The sequence below is a fragment of the Thalassophryne amazonica genome, chromosome 20 (assembly GCF_902500255.1).
Source record: "Thalassophryne amazonica chromosome 20, fThaAma1.1, whole genome shotgun sequence".
NCBI classification, from domain to species: domain Eukaryota; kingdom Metazoa; phylum Chordata; class Actinopteri; order Batrachoidiformes; family Batrachoididae; genus Thalassophryne; species Thalassophryne amazonica.
In genome coordinates this window covers 47,564,286-47,583,240 of record NC_047122.1, presented here as the reverse complement: position 1 = coordinate 47,583,240, position 18,955 = coordinate 47,564,286, and the positions used below count along the sequence as shown (strand labels likewise).

At 43.3% G+C, this 18,955-nt stretch overlaps 1 protein-coding gene across 1 annotated transcript; it reads left to right on the top strand.

Moving 5' to 3' along the window:
• Window positions 1-696: 696 nt before the first annotated feature.
• On the top strand, window positions 697-17,600 carry cyhr1 (cysteine/histidine-rich 1). Its single transcript, XM_034161079.1, has 6 exons — window positions 697-1,684; window positions 11,042-11,136; window positions 14,684-14,827; window positions 15,840-16,051; window positions 16,192-16,370; window positions 17,345-17,600. Exons 1-6 carry the CDS (start codon window positions 1,400-1,402, stop codon window positions 17,555-17,557), a joined length of 1,128 nt encoding a protein of 375 aa, XP_034016970.1. The 5' UTR covers window positions 697-1,399; the 3' UTR covers window positions 17,558-17,600.
• The last annotated feature ends 1,355 nt before the right edge of the window (window positions 17,601-18,955 follow it).

The following is an 18,955-nucleotide window of genomic DNA, read 5'->3' as shown; positions in this document are numbered from 1 at the left end:
TCCCAGAAGCTAGTGTCATCTGAGCACTGATATTGATATTGCATGTGCTTATAGACAAAAACAAATAGACAAAATTCAATGTATTATTCAACTAAACTGCAAATATATGAATTTTTTAACATTTATGAAATACTTCTTTAAACAAGGCCATAGGGTCACTGACCCTAAAGAGATTCCCTCCTTGGCACAGTGATCTATTTCTTTTTGTCTATTTCTCTAAAATTGTATATAATAATCATTAGATTATTAATATATAAACAAAAATAAATTTAAGAAATATTACAATTTGAAAACAAATGCACCCGAACGTGATGACAGCTGCAACTGCTTAATGCTAACTTTTAACACTGAAAATGCCATAGACATGCTAACGCGTTAGCATCGGGATCCGTATCGTGATCCGGATCACCAGTAAAATTTAATCACTTGTTCCTCTTGTCATTTCCAACCACTCCCCAAAATTTCATCAAAATCCGTTTAAAACTTTTTGAGTTACCCTGCTGACAGACAGACAGACAAACAAACAAACAAACGCGACCGAAAACATAATCTCCTTGGCGGAGGTAATTAATTTTGATCACTTTGACCCTTCATAAGAACCTGAGAACAGGATGATGTACTGTGGCGACCCCTAGAGGGAGCAGTAGAAAAAAAAAAATACTGACCGCAGGTGCTCACTGCGCATGCGCTTTGATGAACTCTTTAAATACCCAAGTCATCTGCCACAACAAAACATTCCGCTGACAGCCAGTTCACGGTTGGAGCAGAAAAGAGCTTTTTGCTGACACAGACGCTAAATCCACGTCTTAATACTTTAAATATTAGATACTTTCGTTAAAAACCTAAGGATTTTTATAAGGGCGCAGCGGGTGAGACGGAGTGCAGGAAAAAAAAAAAAAAAGATGGCTGTGTAGTCAAAGAGACGAGCCCCAACAAAACTGTGTGTAAGCGCAGCTTTAAACGCCGTCAGCTGCCGTGGGCCTTGTAAACAGTCAGCCGGTACCGGGGACTTTAACCGCTGCTGCCATAACGTCTAACGGCGTCGAGCAGCAACTGACGGACGGTTGAGCCGTTTTTGTTCTGCCTGAGCGACAGAGGATCTGCTGTTAGCCGCATAGTCTGCTAGCTTCACTGTAAGTGAACAAAACGAGTTAACATTTGTTTAACGTTTACTTGTTTAGAGCTGAATGTAGCAGTAAGAAAGTGCGAGTTAGTTACTCGGCATTCCTTTCTGACGTCCTGCTTTCGTACCGTTAGCTAGCTAGTTAGCTAGCCAGTAGCTGTCAGCTGACCGTTAGCTTGACGGGTTTAGGTTCAGGCTAGCTTGCTAATATTTTGGGCTTAGTCGTCGACGCCGCCGCGGGTTCATCATCGCCGACGTTTGTAGGCAGCCATCGCCATGTCGTCAATGGAAGAGAGAGACGTGGGCGTTGCGGCCCCTGGCTCCTCCTCGGCCGGCCTGGGGGTCGGGGCCGTGGGGGCAGCGATGGACGTTGTCGCCGGCGTAGCGGCCATGCAGGAGGAGGTCGGGATGCGGCGAGAAGGGCCCGAACCTGACCCAGACGAGCCTCTCAAGAAGAGGGCGAAAGTTCCCGAAGGGGAGTCTGGAAAGCTGGAGGAGAGACTGTACTCAGTGCTGTGCTGTACCGTGTGCCTAGACTTGCCCAAGGCGTCTGTATACCAGGTAAACATGGTGCCAATCACAACCACAACCCCCCTCAAAAAAAAAAAAAAAAAAACCCAAACCTACAGTCAAACAGCACACTAGCAGGATGTCATCCCAACTATGCCCCCTTATGTCCCAATCCCCACTGCCAACCTGTTGAATGTGATCCATTTATTTAGCGATAATAGATCCAACACAGTCCTTGGGCCAGGTTGAAATTTGGTACCATCTTGGAGAACCAATGGACTTACTGTCAGTGTGCCTCAATCTAACAAGCTCACTCCAGTTGCCCACCTGTAAAACAAAGCCCCACCACGTAATGACCAAGTCACCCCATTGATAAACCAAAGAACGAGAATGTAAGGAGTACACATTTTATACGTAAGAAGTTACCAATCTGTTTACTTTCCTTCCCCTGCAAGATAATGTAATGCATTCACGTTTATAAAATGATATTGTACTGCGGTATCGCACTTTTCATCCTGTTTAAAGTATATTACATAAAATGCCACTATTTATTATGGAAAACCATAGTTGGTAAGCAGTCATATATTGTATAAATATAAATTCTGGGCATATGTAAATTTGCACAACAAAAACATTCAGGGGTTACAGCAAATGAAGAACAAGCTTTATATAACGAATACATCTGACAGTTATATGCGTTGGGTATGAAACTAAGCATTGTTTTACATGTTACAGCATGCATACGTTTATAAGGTAGAAAAATTAAAATATTAAGTGAGCTATGTTCCTTGATGAGAGGGGCGACATGGTCCACGGGCTGACTTTGCAGGCGAAACTGAGGATGAGATGGATGGGGTGACCAGACCCCAAGTAACTGTCATTAATGGGGTTTTCATTACCCTTAAAATTGTGCACTTTGAAGTAGCAAATTGAAAATATGCTTAATGAAAAGATGACAAGACGGTGCAAGTTTTCCTTGCACAGTCACCTCAGCAAATGATTTTACTGATCAGCACTTGTCCTCAATTTAAGTCCTGTTTGTTGGAGGAATCACCTACTGAGGTGATCAATAACAAGGAAACTCTCAGCTCTTAATGTACACGCCTGCCTTAGACAAAAAATAGACCAAAAAAAAAGGTCAGTGGCTACAGGTATGGAAAATGTAATGCCTCTGAATGGTTGATTGATTATCATACAACGGTGGGGGGGGTCACTGTCCCTTTTCCTTAAATTTTAAGTGATTTATGGGACTTGAAATTCTTGCCCTGTTTCTTGTTGGTCTCTCTGTCTACCATTTCTTGTACTGTACCTGCAGAAATGCTTCCATACTTTGTAAAGTAAATAAATAAAAATGTTTGACGTGGACAGGGAAGCTACAGCTAGGCAGGGTTAAAGTTTCAAAATGCACAGCTTGTGTTGTCATGTGGACAGGGAAGCTACAGCCAGGCAGGGTTAAAGTTTCAAAATGCACAGCTTGTGTTGTCATGTGGGCAGGGAAGCTACAGCCAGGCAGGGTTAAAGTTTCAAAATGCACAGCTTGTGTTGTAAAATAAGTCACATTATGTCTGATCAAGAGGATGCCACAAACCCAAAGTTAGATTGTTGTTGTTAAAACTGCAAAATTGGTGACAAAGGGTAAGTCCTTTTGGATTACTTAAAAAAATAAATTATTGATGAGCTAATATGATGTCAAAAGGCGTCGTTTGCACCATCCATTATGCTTAAATGATCACACTTAGTATTGTACGAGGGCTGTCAATAAAGTAACGGTCCCTTTTATTTTTTTCAAAAACTATATGGATTTCATTTTTATGTTTTTACGTCAGACATGCTTGAACCCTCGTGCGCATGCGTGAGTTTTTCCACGCCTGTCGGTGACGTCATTCGCCTGTGAGCACTCCTTGTGGGAGGAGTCGTCCAGCCCCTCGTCGGAATTCCTTTGTCTGAGAAGTTGCTGAGAGACTGGCGCTTTGTTTGATCAAAATTTTTTCTAAACTTGTGAGACACATCGAAGTGGACACGGTTCGAAAAATTAAGCTGGTTTTCAGTGAAAATTTTAATGGCTGATGAGAGATTTTGAGGTGATTCTGTCGCTTTAAGGACTTCCCACGGTGCGAGACGTCGCTCAGCGCTCTCAGGCGCCGTCGTCAGCCTGTTCAAGCTGAAAACCTCCACATTTCAGGCTCTATTGATCCAGGACGTCGTGAGAGAACAGAGAAGTTTCAGAAGAAGTCGGTTTCAGCATTTTATCCGGATATTCCACTGTTAAAGGAGATTTTTTTAATGAAAGACGTGCGGACGGGTCCGCGCGTCGGCTCACAGCCGCCGCGACGCTCCGCCACAGGAAAAACACCTCCATTGGAAGCCTTAAGGACAAGTTGGAACATGTCCTGCTGTTAAACAATTTCTCATATACTCACTCCACTGAAAGCCATCAAAAGCCACCTGGATTTTACAAATGGTTATCAACACGGAGGTGTTTTTCCTGTGCCGCCGCACCGCGTCGGCTGCGTCCCAACGCGCGGACCCGTCCGCACGTCTTTCGTTAAAAAAATCTCCTTTAACAGTGGAATATCCGGATAAAATGCTGAAACCGACTTCTTCTGAAACTTCTCTGTTCTCTCATGACGTCCTGGATCAATAGAGCCTGAAATGTGGAGGTTTTCAGCTTGAACAGGCTGACGACGGCAGCTGAGAGCGCTGAGCGACGTCTCGCACCGTGAAAAGTCCTTAAAGCGACAGAATCACCTCAAAATCTCTCATCAGCCGTTAAAATTTTCACTGAAAACCAGCTTAATTTTTCGAACCGTGTCCACTTCGATGTGTCTCACAGGTTTAGAAAAAATTTTGATCAAACAACGCGCCAGTCTCTCAGCAACTTCTCAGACAAAGGAATTCCGACGAGGGGCTGGACGACTCCTCCCACAAGGAGTGCTCACAGGCGAATGACGTCACCGACAGGCGTGGAAAAACTCACGCATGCGCAGGAGGGTTCAAGCATGTCTGACGTAAAAACATATGAATGAAATCCATATAGTTTTTGAAAAAAATAAAAAGGACCGTTACTTTATTGACAGCCCTCGTATGTCATACAATCCAACGGGTGCCGCCAGGGATTTTGTGCCCCATGTAAAGAAGTCTTACTGGGCCACTCCCGTATTATATTGTCAGTATTATATTTGTATTAGGGGCCTCTCTTGGCCCCTGTGAATCATGGGCCTCTACAATCCTTCTCCATTTTCTCCTTTTTAGCACCCCTGTAATCCAATGACCTTGTTTGACCTTTCCTTTGCAGATCAAGCATTCAAAATACTCAGAACTAATCATTTTCTTTCTTTATTCATTCAACAAATAATTTGCATAAGTAAGTAAAGTTTACTTGTCTTGCACCTTTCAAGATAGAACCACGAAGTGCTTTACAATGAAAGTAAAAAAAACAAAAATACAGAAATTAAAACAGCGGTGACATAAAACTAGTTAAAAGCAAGCCTGTACAAGCCAAGTAGGCCTTGAGCTTCTCTTTAAACATTTCAAGTTAGAACAACTGAAAACTCACTCAGAAAACTAATGTACCCATAATGCAATGTGGCATGTGTGACTAAATGCTAAAACCTTCAAAATTAGTGTATTACTTTAAAACTAAAACATTTAGCTGATATTTTTTGCTTTGTAAAACAACAGATGTGATGTTAATTTCAATAACTTGTCCGGAATTAATTTGTCTAAAATTATAACCATAAGTCAAAACTGTCTGCCTGTGCAAAACTCCAGTGAAATGACCGGCAGGTCTGTATGGTGTGAAGAGAAATTATCTTTTTTTCTCTCCTCTCTCTTCCATCCTTTCTCTCCGGTTGTCAGCTCTCCTCTGCCTGCAGAGGATAGAGCGCTGTCATTCATGGCTGGCTGTCTGCTACAAAATATGTAACAGACAGGCACTAAAATCTTTGTTATCAGAACTAAATTTATTGGAAGCTAATTGGTCTGCTGATGGTTTTCAAAGTTATCTGGAAAGCTAATGAAAACGTTAGCTTTGATAAATAGTGGTTAGCAGATTAGCGGAACTGTGGCCACCACTGATCAGATGTCATGCCATGATGAAGCCAACAGAACCACATCATCTGCAAAAAAACAAAACAAAAAAAAAAACAGATGCAACTCTGAGGTCACCAAACTGGACACCCTCCAGTTCCTGACTGCCCCTTGAAATCCCGTCCATGAATGATTGAGATGACATTCAGTACGATTTGTGCTTTTTGTTGGTTTGAACACAGTTTAATTAATCCCTGCCTAGTTATAGCCACCATGTAGGGAAGGTTGCACATTTTTGTGTGTGTTTGCTGTAGTATGCTGAGGCTGGATTGTAAGTGTTGTTTTGCTCCCTTTGGTGGTACCGTTTAGGTCAAATTTGGCTGCTGGCCCATGGACTAATATATCTGTCTCCACTGTGAGCTGGTCCATGAAGACCAGACACAACTAAGACCACAGTGGTCAGCTGTGCTGGATGAAATTACAACATGTATAACCCCACATAAAAACCATGACCCTCCCCCTGCCCCACATTCAACACACAGTTGACAGAACAAGCAAAAACTTGAATCAGCTATTGCCCTTCCCTTCAGCCCACCCAACATATCATTAGCATCAAAATGCTCTCTTCTGTCAAACACATTTTGAAATGGAGCAATCAGCAGTTGCCTATACCTCATAACTCACCGTCTTGATAGGACTTTTCCAATAATATGCATTTAGGATCGATTTAGGTGAGATTATATGCTAAGTTAGGATAACATTCCATGCTACCTATATGTACCAAGTAAGTGATCCATGTGGCCTTTCCTGATTTTGCTATATGATCAACTAATTCATAGCAAACAATTCTGCCAGTCTTGTATTTGTTAGAACCAGCTAGATAGTTGGCTAATTTCTGGTGGAACACACAGGCGTCGTAGTTTTCATTAATACTGGTTTAGCAGCGTGGTGGCCAAGTGGTTTGTACGCTTGTATCTTTGCACCAAATATCACTCTTTTGCTAATATTCATTAAAATCCATCAAATTTTGGAGTTACACTAATCAAAAATATAGACGCAATAATTTTGTTTTTGCTCCCGTTTTCCATGAGCTGAAATCAAAGATCTAAAACATTTTCTATATACAACCCCTGGCAATAATTATGGAATCACCGACCTCGGAGGATGTTCATTCAGTTGTTTAATTTTGTAGAAAAAAAAGCAGATCACAGACATAACACAAAACTAAAGTCATTTCAAATGGCAACTTTCTGGCTTTAAGAAACACTATAAGAAATCAGGAAAAATAATTGTGGCAGTCAGTAACGGTTACTTTTTAATATGGACTCACTCAATTCTGAGGAATAAATTATGGAATCACCCTGTAAATTTTCATCCCCAAAACTAACACCTGCACACCTGCATCAAATCAGATCTGCTCATTAGTCTGCATCTAAAAAAGAGTGATCACACCTTGGAGAGCTGATGCACCAAGTGGACTGACATGAATCATGGCTCCAACACGAGAGATGTCAATTGAAACAAAGGAGAGGATTATCAAACTCTTAAAAGAGGGTAAATCATCACGCAATGTTGCAAAAGATGTTGTTCACAGTCAGCTGTGTCTAAACTCTGGACCAAATACAAACAACATGGGAAGGTTGTTAAAGGCAAACATACTGGTAGACCAAGGAAGACATCAAAGCGTCAAGACAGAAAACTTAAAGCAGTATGTCTTAAAAATCGAAGATGCACAACAAAACAAATGAGGAACGAATGGGAGGAAACTGGAGTCAATGTCTGTGAGCGAAATGTAAGAAAACGCCTAAAGGAAATGGGATTTACATACAGAAAAGCTAAATGAAAGCCATCATTAACACCTAAACAGAAAAAAACAAGGTTACAATGGGCTAAGGAAAAGCAATCGTGGACTGTGGATGACTGGATGAAAGTCATATTCAGTGATCAATCTCGAATCTGCATTGGGCAAGGTGATGATGCTGGAACTTTTGTTTGGTGCCGTTCCAATGAGATTTATAAAGATGACTGCCTGAAAAGAACACGTAAATTTCCACAGTCATTGATGATATGGGCCTGCATGTCAGGTAAAGGCACTGGGGAGATGTCTGTCATTACATCAACAATAAATGCACAAGTTTAAGTTGATATTTTGGACACTTTTCTTATCCCATCAATTGAAAGGATGTTTGGGGATGATGAAATCATTTTTCAAGATGATAATGCATCTTGCCATAGAGCAAAAACTGTGAAAACATTCCTTGCAAAAAGACACATAGGGTCAATGTCATGGCCTGCAAATAGTCCGGATCTTAATCCAATTGAAAATCTTTGGTGGAAGTTGAAGAAAATGGTCCATGACAAGGCTCCAACCTGCAAAGCTGATCTGGCAACAGCAATCAGAGAAAGTTGGAGACAGATTGATGAAGAGTACTGTTTGTCAGTCATTAAGTCCATGCCTCAGAGACTGCAAGCTGTTATAAAAGCCAGAGGTGGTGCAACAAAATACTAGTGATGTGTTGGAGCGTTCTTTTGTTTTTCATGATTCCGTAATTTTTTCCTCAGAATTGAGTGATTCCATATTTTTTTTCCCTCTGCTTGGTCTAAAAAAGTAACCATTACTGACTGCAACAATTTTTTTTCCTGATTTCTTATAGTGTTTCTTAAAGCCAGAAAGCCACAAAATTAAACAACTGAATGAACATCCTCCGAGGCCGGTGATTCCATAATTTTTGCCAGGGGTTGTACAAAAAAAAAAAACAAAAAAAAAAAAAACACCCGGTCTAAATCTGTGTTAGTGAGCACTTCTCCTTGACAGAGAAATCCACCTCACAGGTGTGGCATATCAAGATGCTGATTAGACAGCATTTTGCACAGGTGTGCCTTAGGCTGGCCACAATAAAAGGCCACTCTGAAATGTGAACAATATTTGAGAGAAATAGGTCTTTTGTGTATACGAGGTCTGTTAGAAAAGTATCGGACCTTTTTATTTTTTTCAAAAACCATATGGATTTGAATCACGTGTGATTGCATCAGCCAAGCTTGAACCTTCGTGCGCATGCGTGAGATTTTTCACGCCTGTCGGTTGCGTCATTCGCCTGTGAGCAGTGGTCCACCCCTCTTCTCGGATTTTTATTGCGAATAAATGTCTGAACGATTTGGAGCTTTGCTGCATCAATTTTTTTCCAGAAACTGTGAGAGACCTCCAGGTGGACACCATTCGGAAAATTCAGATGGCTTTCAGGGACCATTTTATGGGGATTACACAGATTAAGGAGTGCTCCAGCCGGTTTAAAGACCGCCCACAGCGTCTGAGAGGGCGGCGCACTCCGACTGCCGATCGACAGGCTCAAACCCCGCTGAAACAACCAGATCATTTCCAACTTGAAGGCTTTGTTGATCCGGGACGTTGTCTGACTTCCACAAAAATGACAGGAGATGTGGACATCAGCACTTATTCGGCACGTTCCACTGTTACAGGAGTTTTTTTCATGGAAAAAGTGGAGGGACGGGCCACCATGCCGCTCATGGCGCGGGACAAAACCACCTCCGTGTTGGTCTCACAGGACGGCTTTGAGATGGATTTCAGATGGCTGTCGGTGGCTTTTTATCGTGTGACTATCCGAGAAATTGTGCATGAGCCTGGACATGCCCCAACATGTCCTGTGAGGCTTCATCACGGCGTTGCTTTGCACCATGCGGCTCTGCCGCGACGCGCGGCATTCCTCCGCTCCTCTTTCCATGACAAAAACTCCTGTAACAGTGGAATGTGCCATTCATTTCTAAACTGGACGCTGTGTTTTAACCAGGATGTCCTCTGACTAGCACAGGAATTGCGGAAGACGTGAACATCAGTGCTTTTTCGGCACATTGAGACAGACATGCGGAGGAATTCCGCGCGTCGCGGCAGAGCCGCATGGCACAAAGCAACGCCGTGATGAAGCCTCACAGGACATGTTGGGGCATGTCCAGCTCATGCACAAATTCTCAGATAGTCACACGACTAAAAAGCAACCGACAGCCGTCTGAAATCCACCTGAAAGCCGTCCTGTGAGACCAACATGGAGGTGGTTTTGTCCCGCACCATGAACGGCACGGTGGCGCATCCCTCTGCTTCTTTTTCCATGAAAAAAACTCCTGTAACAGTGGAATGTGCCGAAAAAGTGCTGATGTCCACGCCTTTTTTGTGGAAGTCAGACGACGTCCCGGATCAACAAAGCCTTCACGTTGGAAATGATCTGGTTGTTTCAGCGGGGTTTGAGCCTGTCGATCGGCGCTCGGACTGTGCCGTGCTCTCAGACGCTGTGGGCGGTCTTTAAACCGGCTGGAGCACTCCTTAATCTGTGTAATCCCCATAAAATGGTCCCTGAAAGCCATCTGAATTTTCCGAATGGTGTCCACCTGGAGGTCTCTCACAGTTTCTGGAAAAAACTGATGCAGCAAAGCTCCAAATCGCTCAGACATTTATTCGCAATAAAAATCCAACGAGAGGGGTGGACCACTGCTCACAGAAAGCCTGCTCCCAGGCGAATGACGCAACCGACAGGCGTGAAAAAACTCACGCATGCGCACGAAGGTTCAAGCTTGGCTGATGCAATCACACGTGATTCAAATCCATATGTTTTTGCAAAAAATGAAAAGGTCTGATACTTTTCTAACAGACCTCGTATAATCTTTTACATCTTTTGAGGTTCAGCTGATGAAAAATGGGAGCAAAAACAAAAGTGTTGCATTTATGTTTTTGTTCAGTGTATTTTGTTCACAGCCTGACAGACAAACATACATAGAAATGCTGGTGAAAATGTAGCCTGTTGGAGGTAATTAGTCATTGATTAGGCTCCCCTGATGTACCACTCAGTACATTTCAGGTATTTTGTTTACGTAATAAGTACAAACATTCTATAATCATTTCACACAACACTCTTTCCTTAATATAAATTAACTTGGAATCAGAAAAACAGCAAGCAGAAAAAGCTGATCCATATTTACATCATAGCCTGAGCATGTAATCTAGAAATGGGGAACTACATAGACCCATATTCAGTTGTAAGATCACTGGAGCGTTTCCCTTTAACTGGTCTTTAAACCAATGCATTCTTTGCTCCATTTCTTTTAAGCTGATCCATGGTTATAATATAAGGAAGCCAATAAATGCTTCTTCTGATTGCCAAATTTGTCAAATGGCATTTCCCTTAAATTATGTTACTCGCTGTATGCTTCAGTCATAGAGGACTGGTTTGCTGAAACACTTATTTTTGAGGAGTATGAAGTAACCGTACTAGTTCCAACTTGCACGAATCAGATTTTTCTCCATGTTACATGTACATCATCCCATTTATCTCTTATATCTATAGAAAATTAACAATTTTCTCCCCACATCAGTGTACCAACGGGCACCTGATGTGTGCAGGGTGTTTTATCCACCTCTTGGCTGATTCTCGACTCAAGGAGGAGCAGGCCACATGTCCCAACTGCAGGTACAGCACAGCCTTTGGCAAAGTCTAGCTCCAGTTGTGCACTGTACATATTAATTAAAGTAAGCTTTTCTAGTCCAGTGTACCTGTACACCCATTTTGTTTTGGCAACAGGTTGGTTAGTCATTATGTATACCTGTTCATCATGATGAGACATTACGTTTGGTTTTGACAGCCTTGAGGTGCAGTAGATCAGAACTGACAAAGGCAACTTGGTCCCACTACAGTGTACAAGAAATGCCTTTGCAGGTGCTTATCTTATTATCAAAGCGTGAAGCTATGAAGCAGGATGCAGGATGCAGGACTGCTTCGTGTTCCTAGGGTAAATAAAAAGTTGGTGGGTCACAGAACCTTCTCTTATCGTGCACCTGCTTGAATAATCTCCGTACAGAGAGAAAACAGTCAGATTCTGTAGTGACATTCAAGTCCAGACTTAAGACGCATTTATTCTTCCTCTCGTATGGCTAGCATGCTGGCATAGTATGTTATTATGCTTGCTATCCTTTTAAATTCATGTTATTAGTAACGGAATAGGTCTTGGTCTCAACTTTATCTAAATTCTGGGTCTGTTAGTGAAGCTTAAGGTTAGCAGCTGGCGATCACCTTAGTATTTTCTTTGCTTTCCTGTCGATGAGTTATACCTTAGGTGTGGTTTTACTGCCCGGCAGATTCTTCTTTTTCTCTCCATTTCAGGTGCGGAGGGCATTCCACGGGATTAGCGTCTGTGAACAACAGGATGCTGGACTGACGGCGAGATGCCATGCCTGAAGCTGATGGAGCAAATGTTGTCGATTTCCTGTTTATGTTTCTTCAGCTTTGTAAAATGTTGTAAAAGCTTATAACCGTTAGAATGGCCTAAGCAGTGGGTCACCCCTCTGAGTCTGGTCTACTTGAGGTTTCTTCCTCAATATCATCAGAGGGAGTTTTTCTTTACCACTGTCGCCTGTGTGGTTGCTCTAGGGGTTGGTAAGGCTAGACCTTATTTGTGTGAAGCGCCTTGAGGCAGCTTTGTTGTGATTTTGGTGCTATATAAATTAAATAAATTGAAATTGAAATGACGTGGATGAGAGTCCACAACTCCCTTGAAGGGGACAGTAGTCCGTTGGAGATTACTGCCCAGCTGAGACCAGTACTTATTTTCAGATGGGTGTACTGGGGCAATGCAGATTAAATGCCTAGTTTCAGGGGGCCAACAGGCGGTCTGAAGAGGACACATCTGGAATTTAACCCCAGTCTCTATATTGGTAGTCCAACTCCTGTCCCACAGAGCCACCTGCTGTGCTACTTGATACCACTCTGGTTCACTTATTTGGGGGAGGGAGCGGTCTGGGCACCAAGGTTAGTCATGAAGTAGATGACAGCTTGATCGAGTTCAGGCAAATGGCCAAAGAGTCTCCTTGGGGAGGGGGCGATGACAGAAAAGGTTCAAGAAAGAGTGGAATGCACACTTGGTTCCCCAACATAATAGCTGGTAAGCACCACATATTAATTAGTGTTAGCTACATCGTACCAGTTATTATTGTGACTAGTGCACACAAGATACTATCTTGTATGTGTCAGATGTTGTCTAGTCTGCAATAAATAAGATCTTGTGTGTATAAAATACAACCCCAAATCATAAAAGTTAGAACCATATGGGAAATGCAAAATAAAAAACAAAGTGATTCTTCCATTTTTATTTCATTGCAGACATTATGAACTTCCAAATATTTATTTTTATTTATTTTCTGGTCAATATTTCATTTGTTAATGCATCAATTCCTGCATTTCAGGCCTGCAACACATTAAAAAATAAATAAGTAAAACGTTGGAACGCTAAAGCATTTACCGCTTTGAAATATTGCACTGCCTTCTTGGTGTTGAGGGTACAAGCAATGACGTGTCAGGTGTTATTTTGTTCCATTCTTCCTCTAAACATGTGTTAAGGTTGTGCAACAGTATGGGTTCATCCTTGCATTTTGCATTGCAAAATTGTCCAGACATTCTCCATTGCAGACAGGTCAGGACTGCAGGTAAGCCATGTCCAGTACCCGTACCTCGACTCTTCTGCAGCCATGCCTTTTTAATGTGTGCAGAATGTGGTTTTGCATTGTCTTGTTGAAAAAAATCCATGGATGTCCCAGGAAATGATGTCATCTTGAAGTAGCATATATTGTTCTTAAATGGTAAGTGGTCTGCATTTATGTAGCAATTTTCCATTTGCATCAGACACCCAAGTGCTTTACAATTATGCCTCACATTCACCCCGATGTGAGGGTGCTGCCATACAAGGTGCTCACTACACACCGGGAGCAATAGGGGATTAAAGACCTTGCCCAAGGGCCCTTAGTGATTTTCCAGTCAGGCTGGGATTTGAACCCAAGTCAAACACTTTAACCACTAGACCATCACCTCCCTTCTAAAATCTCAATGTCGTTTTCTGCATTAATGCTATGCTGAAGTCATAGAAGTGGTAAATTACCATTGCCGGCTTTGGGCCTTGTTGCTGACAGCAGTCTGTATGATCCTTTTATCTTTGGTCTCCAGCACACAGCCTCCATTTTCTTCCACAAAAAGACCACAATGCTGATTCATCTGACCATGATACATGTTTCCACTGTGCGATCATCTTAACCTAGATGCATCCAAACCCAGAGACACCGGAGCTGCTTCTGGACAGGGTTAACACGAGGCTTCTTTTTTTGCACAGTAAAATGTACAGTGGCATTTGTGGATGTAACTCCATATTGCAGTGCTTGACAAAGGTTTCCCAAATAATCCCTTGCCCATGTGGTTATATCAGCTATTGATGAATGATTGTTCTTGATACAGTGCCATGTGAAGGATCGGAAATCTTGGGTGTTCAGTTTAGGCTTGCACCCTTGCCCTTTAGGTGTTGAAATTCCTCCTGATTCCTTGAATTGTTTATTATGCACTGCAGAGGGAGAAATATGCAAATCTCTTCCAGTCTCTTTGAAGAACATTGTCTTTAAACCTTAGAATTATTTCTTACACATTTGCTCACAAGCTGAAGATCCGTTGCCCATCTTTTCTCAAAGATTTTATTTAATTTTTACAATCACTTCTTTGCTACCCCTAAACTGCCTGTGTCCATGTTTTGTTTTTCTTTTAAATGTGTTGCAGGCCTGAAATGCAGGAGTGGATGTATATTAACAAGTGAAATGAAGTTGACCCAACAAAATGTGACACATCTGATTTTTGGGTTGTACTAGCTCGTGTGGACCATACATATTGCACACTACAGACTTAGAAAATAAATTATGCCCCTTAGTCATGATATGGGTTTGAGAACCACTGATGTCATTTTCCAAAATTAGAATTGAATATATTACGAAATGCAGTGGATGTGCACAGGTCAAAAACCTGATTGATTTCTTTCACAGGTGTAGTTCTAATTTATGTTCATACAATAGAGTTTTTCAGTGCTTGTGTCTGATTCTCTGGACTGTAATCCACAGTGGTGCGCTTCCATGATACTTGTGAATTTAAATCCACAGCCGCCACTAGTCGTACAAAAAGTGAGGTTTGACTGGTGACTCTGATCTTACAGGTGTGAGATCAGCAAGAATCTGTGCTGCCGGAACCTTGCCGTGGAGAAAGCCGTCAGCGAGCTGCCGACGGAGTGTACCTTCTGCCTAAAACAGTTCCCTCGCTCCAGTTTAGAAAGACATCAGAAAGAGGAGTGCCAGGACAGGTATGCAGCAGCACACAAACTGTTTCCAGCCCTCCTGCGAGATAAAAGGGGTTACAACATAGTCTCATTGTTTTGAAGTTATTTACACTAGTTCAGTGTTCTGACATTTTAAAGCAGCGAAACGGAAAGAAATAACTCTCCGTGTATGCATGTGGGTGGCGTGGTGTGTACTGTACTGTATCATGTGGAGTTGATTTCCCTCATGCACCCCCCCCCCTCCCCCAGCTGGAGGATCGTGTGACCTGCCGCTGCATCCTGTCTGTCTGTGCAACACAAACGCTCAGACCAGCTGAATTTACATGGACAAAATCATATTTGGTTGTTGCTATGGCAACATGTTGCCCTGCTTAGGACAGCAGTGCCTGTGCCACTGTTACCATGACAACAGTCACGGCAGTCACTAGGGTGCAACAGGACAATACACGAGTCACCCGTGTGGATCCGGCTTTGCGTCGTATGATGACCGTTGCATGGTGATGTAATTCACAAATGCGCAATGATGTCATTCTCAGTAAAACAACCATTTGTATTGATGTGCAAAATAATTAAATGGAGCATGTGAGCGATTAAAACCCTTTAAAGTGTCGGCCGGGCGCTGAATCCCTTCCAGAAACTTTGTAATTATATCTTCCCCAAATAGTTTTGGCACTAATTTATGTCAAAGGACGTGTCTGTGGTTCTAATTGTGCGTTTGAGTCTCAGCAGACGCTAACGATTACCTTTACCTCGCGCTCGCTACAAGAAAATCACAGGTGTTCATCGACACCCCCACCTCGATCCGGGTTCAACCCTCGTCTTTTTCTTTTCGCGAGGATTACTTTCATCACACGCCGCGCTTTGGTGTGGAATTAATTAGCTGCGACTTACAACCTGAGCTAATTAGCACTTTCGGCACACCGCGATAAAGCAAGGTATTGAAACACGCTTCTCTAATGGATTTAATTTGATTTGAAGCTACATCATTGCTTCCTCAAGGCTGGCTCTCAACAAGCGCTCATCATTACGTTGCCAGGGTAACACAATGCAAGTACAAGAGGATTGGCTGCCCGTGGCAGGGTCCGTTCCACGAGCTGCCAGCGCACGAGAACGAGTGCTCCCATCCCACTAAGACTGGCACCGAGCTGATGGGAATCCTGGGAGAAATGGACCAGAACCACCGCAGGGACATGCAGCTGTACAACAACATCTTTACCCTGCTGTGCTACGAGAAGATCGGTTTTACAGGTGCACATGCGCATGAAGCAAATCACTATGTGACAGAATTACACGTGCTCTGTTCGTTCTGTCCCCTTTTAACTTCCGTGTGTCTTGCTCTCATGTTTCCTTGCTTTTAATGACTCCTCCCCCCGGGCGCCTCGGCACAGAGGTGCAGTTCAGGCCGTATCGCACTGATGACTTCATCACTCGCTTGTACTATGAAACGCCACGCTTCACCGTCCTCAACCAGACGTGGGTGCTGAAGGCCCGCGTGAATGACTCTGAGCGCAACCCCAACCTGTCCTGCAAGCGCACACTGTCCTTCCAGCTCATCCTCAAGAGCAAGGTACGCACACATGTAACTGACAGTACGGCCTCAGGCCCGTCTGTCGATCCTTATCGTTTTAAAACAAAAGTTGACACACACTTGACTAACAGAAGTTGGTGGAAGTCAAGTGTTATATATAAATACTGTATTTGGGACACGTTCTGCTGAGCGTGATGATGGAATGCAAATTAGATACACTTCATACTTACACCATAGGTACCCCCTGGGGAATACATGAGACGGATTCTAAGGTTATTTTTTGCATGTTTGCTTATAAAATGATACACATCTAAATACATGAGCTGTGATACGATTCAAGAACAAGTTTTTTTATTATGGAGACATTTAATGAGATGCAGTCTGATATGACTCTTTTGTTTATTGTAGACACTAATTTTCCGTGATAAAATAGAATAAGCCAAAAGTGACATTTCTTCCCTCCAAATACCTATTTCAGGGACAAGGCTGCAGCCTTCACAGGCACTAGAGATGTCGACCCAAATGAACACTCGGGAAATTTTGGACCAACGTCATCATCGAGATGCCAAATGAGGGCGTGTCTTTTGGAGGAAGTGTTGCATTCCTCCGGTAGACGTTGCAGAGACGTGGAATCAGTGCCAAGGCGCATTGAAGCTGTTCCTGTAGCACTCCCTGACCTTCAACCTCATTAAAACACCTTTTATTGTTTTTTTGTTTTCCTTTTCATTTATCACCCGTCTGTCCATGCATACACTGATTGCAAAGTCTTTGGAGGACATTAAGAAGCTTGAATCAGATTTGGCTCTGCGTCAGTGGTTTTGAAGTAATTCAGCAGCGAGTTGAGCTGCTGAGTGACTTTATTCTGCTTGTATGTGGCTTTTTACTCAAGCATCACAAGACTGACTTCAGTGCATTGTTGTTGTTGTTTTTCCTCGACTGCTGCTGTTTCCCCTATAAATGGGGAACTTGTGTAACATTACTGCATTTGTGTGTGCGGGTGTGTGTGGCTACAGGTGAATTCTGCCCTGGAGTGCTCATTCCTGCTGTTGAAGGGGCCGTACGACGACGTGCGGATCAAGCCAGTCATCCACCATCACTCCTTCAGCAACGATGCCAACGAGACCGACTATGTTCCGCTTCCCATCTCCGACTCGGTGGAGTGCAACAAACTGCTGGCCGCTAAAAACATAAACCTGCGACTCTTCATTTTCCAAGTCCAAAAGTAAGAAGAGGAAGGAGGAGGAGCAGGAGGATGGAAGCGGCGAGGGCTGATGGGCGTGATAGAGAGGGGTGAGGGCGCCAGTGATACCTCATAAACATCCACACGCATACATACATGCATGCAGGGTTACATACTCACACATGCTTACACACGTCACAGCACTTACCTCCTGTTACAAGATGGTGCGACTTCTTGCTGGGGGAGGTGTGGGTCGCCGCGGAGAGCATTGATTTGAAACAGAGGGGTGGGGACACGGGAGGGGATTCTGGGACAGTGCCTAAGGAAGCTTTTTGACGTTGGGACGTCTTGTTCTTTTACTCCCTCCCCAGCAAGCACAGCCAAAGTCAGCACGCACTGAGCAAAGCAGGACGTGTGTGTCATGTACGTGAGAGACTGCTGAAGGCAGAAAGGAAGCGGCAGTGCAACTCGCGTTCAGAGCGTCCCAAAGACAATGTGAATACTGGAGTGATTGTACTGAGCCGTTTGGACATGTGATGTGCACGTTTATGCGCGCGTCTCCCCCCCTTCACGCCACACACTCTGTGCCTGAATCCACTGGGCGCTTTCACTGTTTTGTCAAAGGTGCTCGGACTTTGCCAAACAGAAGTAATGGCAGTCAGAAAGAGGGCGGGGTCAGGCTGCATGCTTTTTTTGTTGTTGTTGTTCTTGTTAGTTTCTTAAAGTTAGATTTCATTCATTTATAGTTAACCTTTAATACTAAAATTTTATTTCTTTTACCCAGAATATTTAAGTACCTGTGAAGTTTTAATTTTAGTCTGTTTTAGTGTGTGTGTGTGTGCGTGCCTGTGTGACAGATCATAACTGTGACATGTTCATGTCCTCCTGTGAACAACGCGAGCACAGGACCATTGGAGTGCACGGGTGCAGCGCGCCAGCGCTGCTCAGTGGGGGTGTGGATCCGTGTGCACTCGGAGCTCAGCTGACCTCTGGCGATGCTTTTCCGAGTGTCAGGACTTTGGGGATAGTGAGGGGGCGGGGCGGGTGGGGTAACCTCACCCCAGTGACATATGACTTAGCATTAGACTTTATGAATGTGTTACTTAAATTCTACTGTAAAGTGGGTTAAGCGCGCTCTCCTCCTGTGTTTCTGTGTTTTAAACGCTTTGTCTCGATGCCGGTGGGACTCACTCATCTCACTATGGCTGTACATGTGCCTTTTATTAAAGATCATGGAACCCGCACCGCCACTTGTGTGTTTGAACACGTGTGACTGCGATGGACGAGAGCAGCGCCAGCTGCAACAGAAACACAGTCTGTGCATGAATTATGCACCCTAGCTCTGCAGTTATGAAACCTTTAATTTTAGGGCTTTGCAAAAGATGGACGTGTTTCATTTATTTGAATGTGAAATGGCTTCAAAGCTCCAAATTGAGTTCTGCAT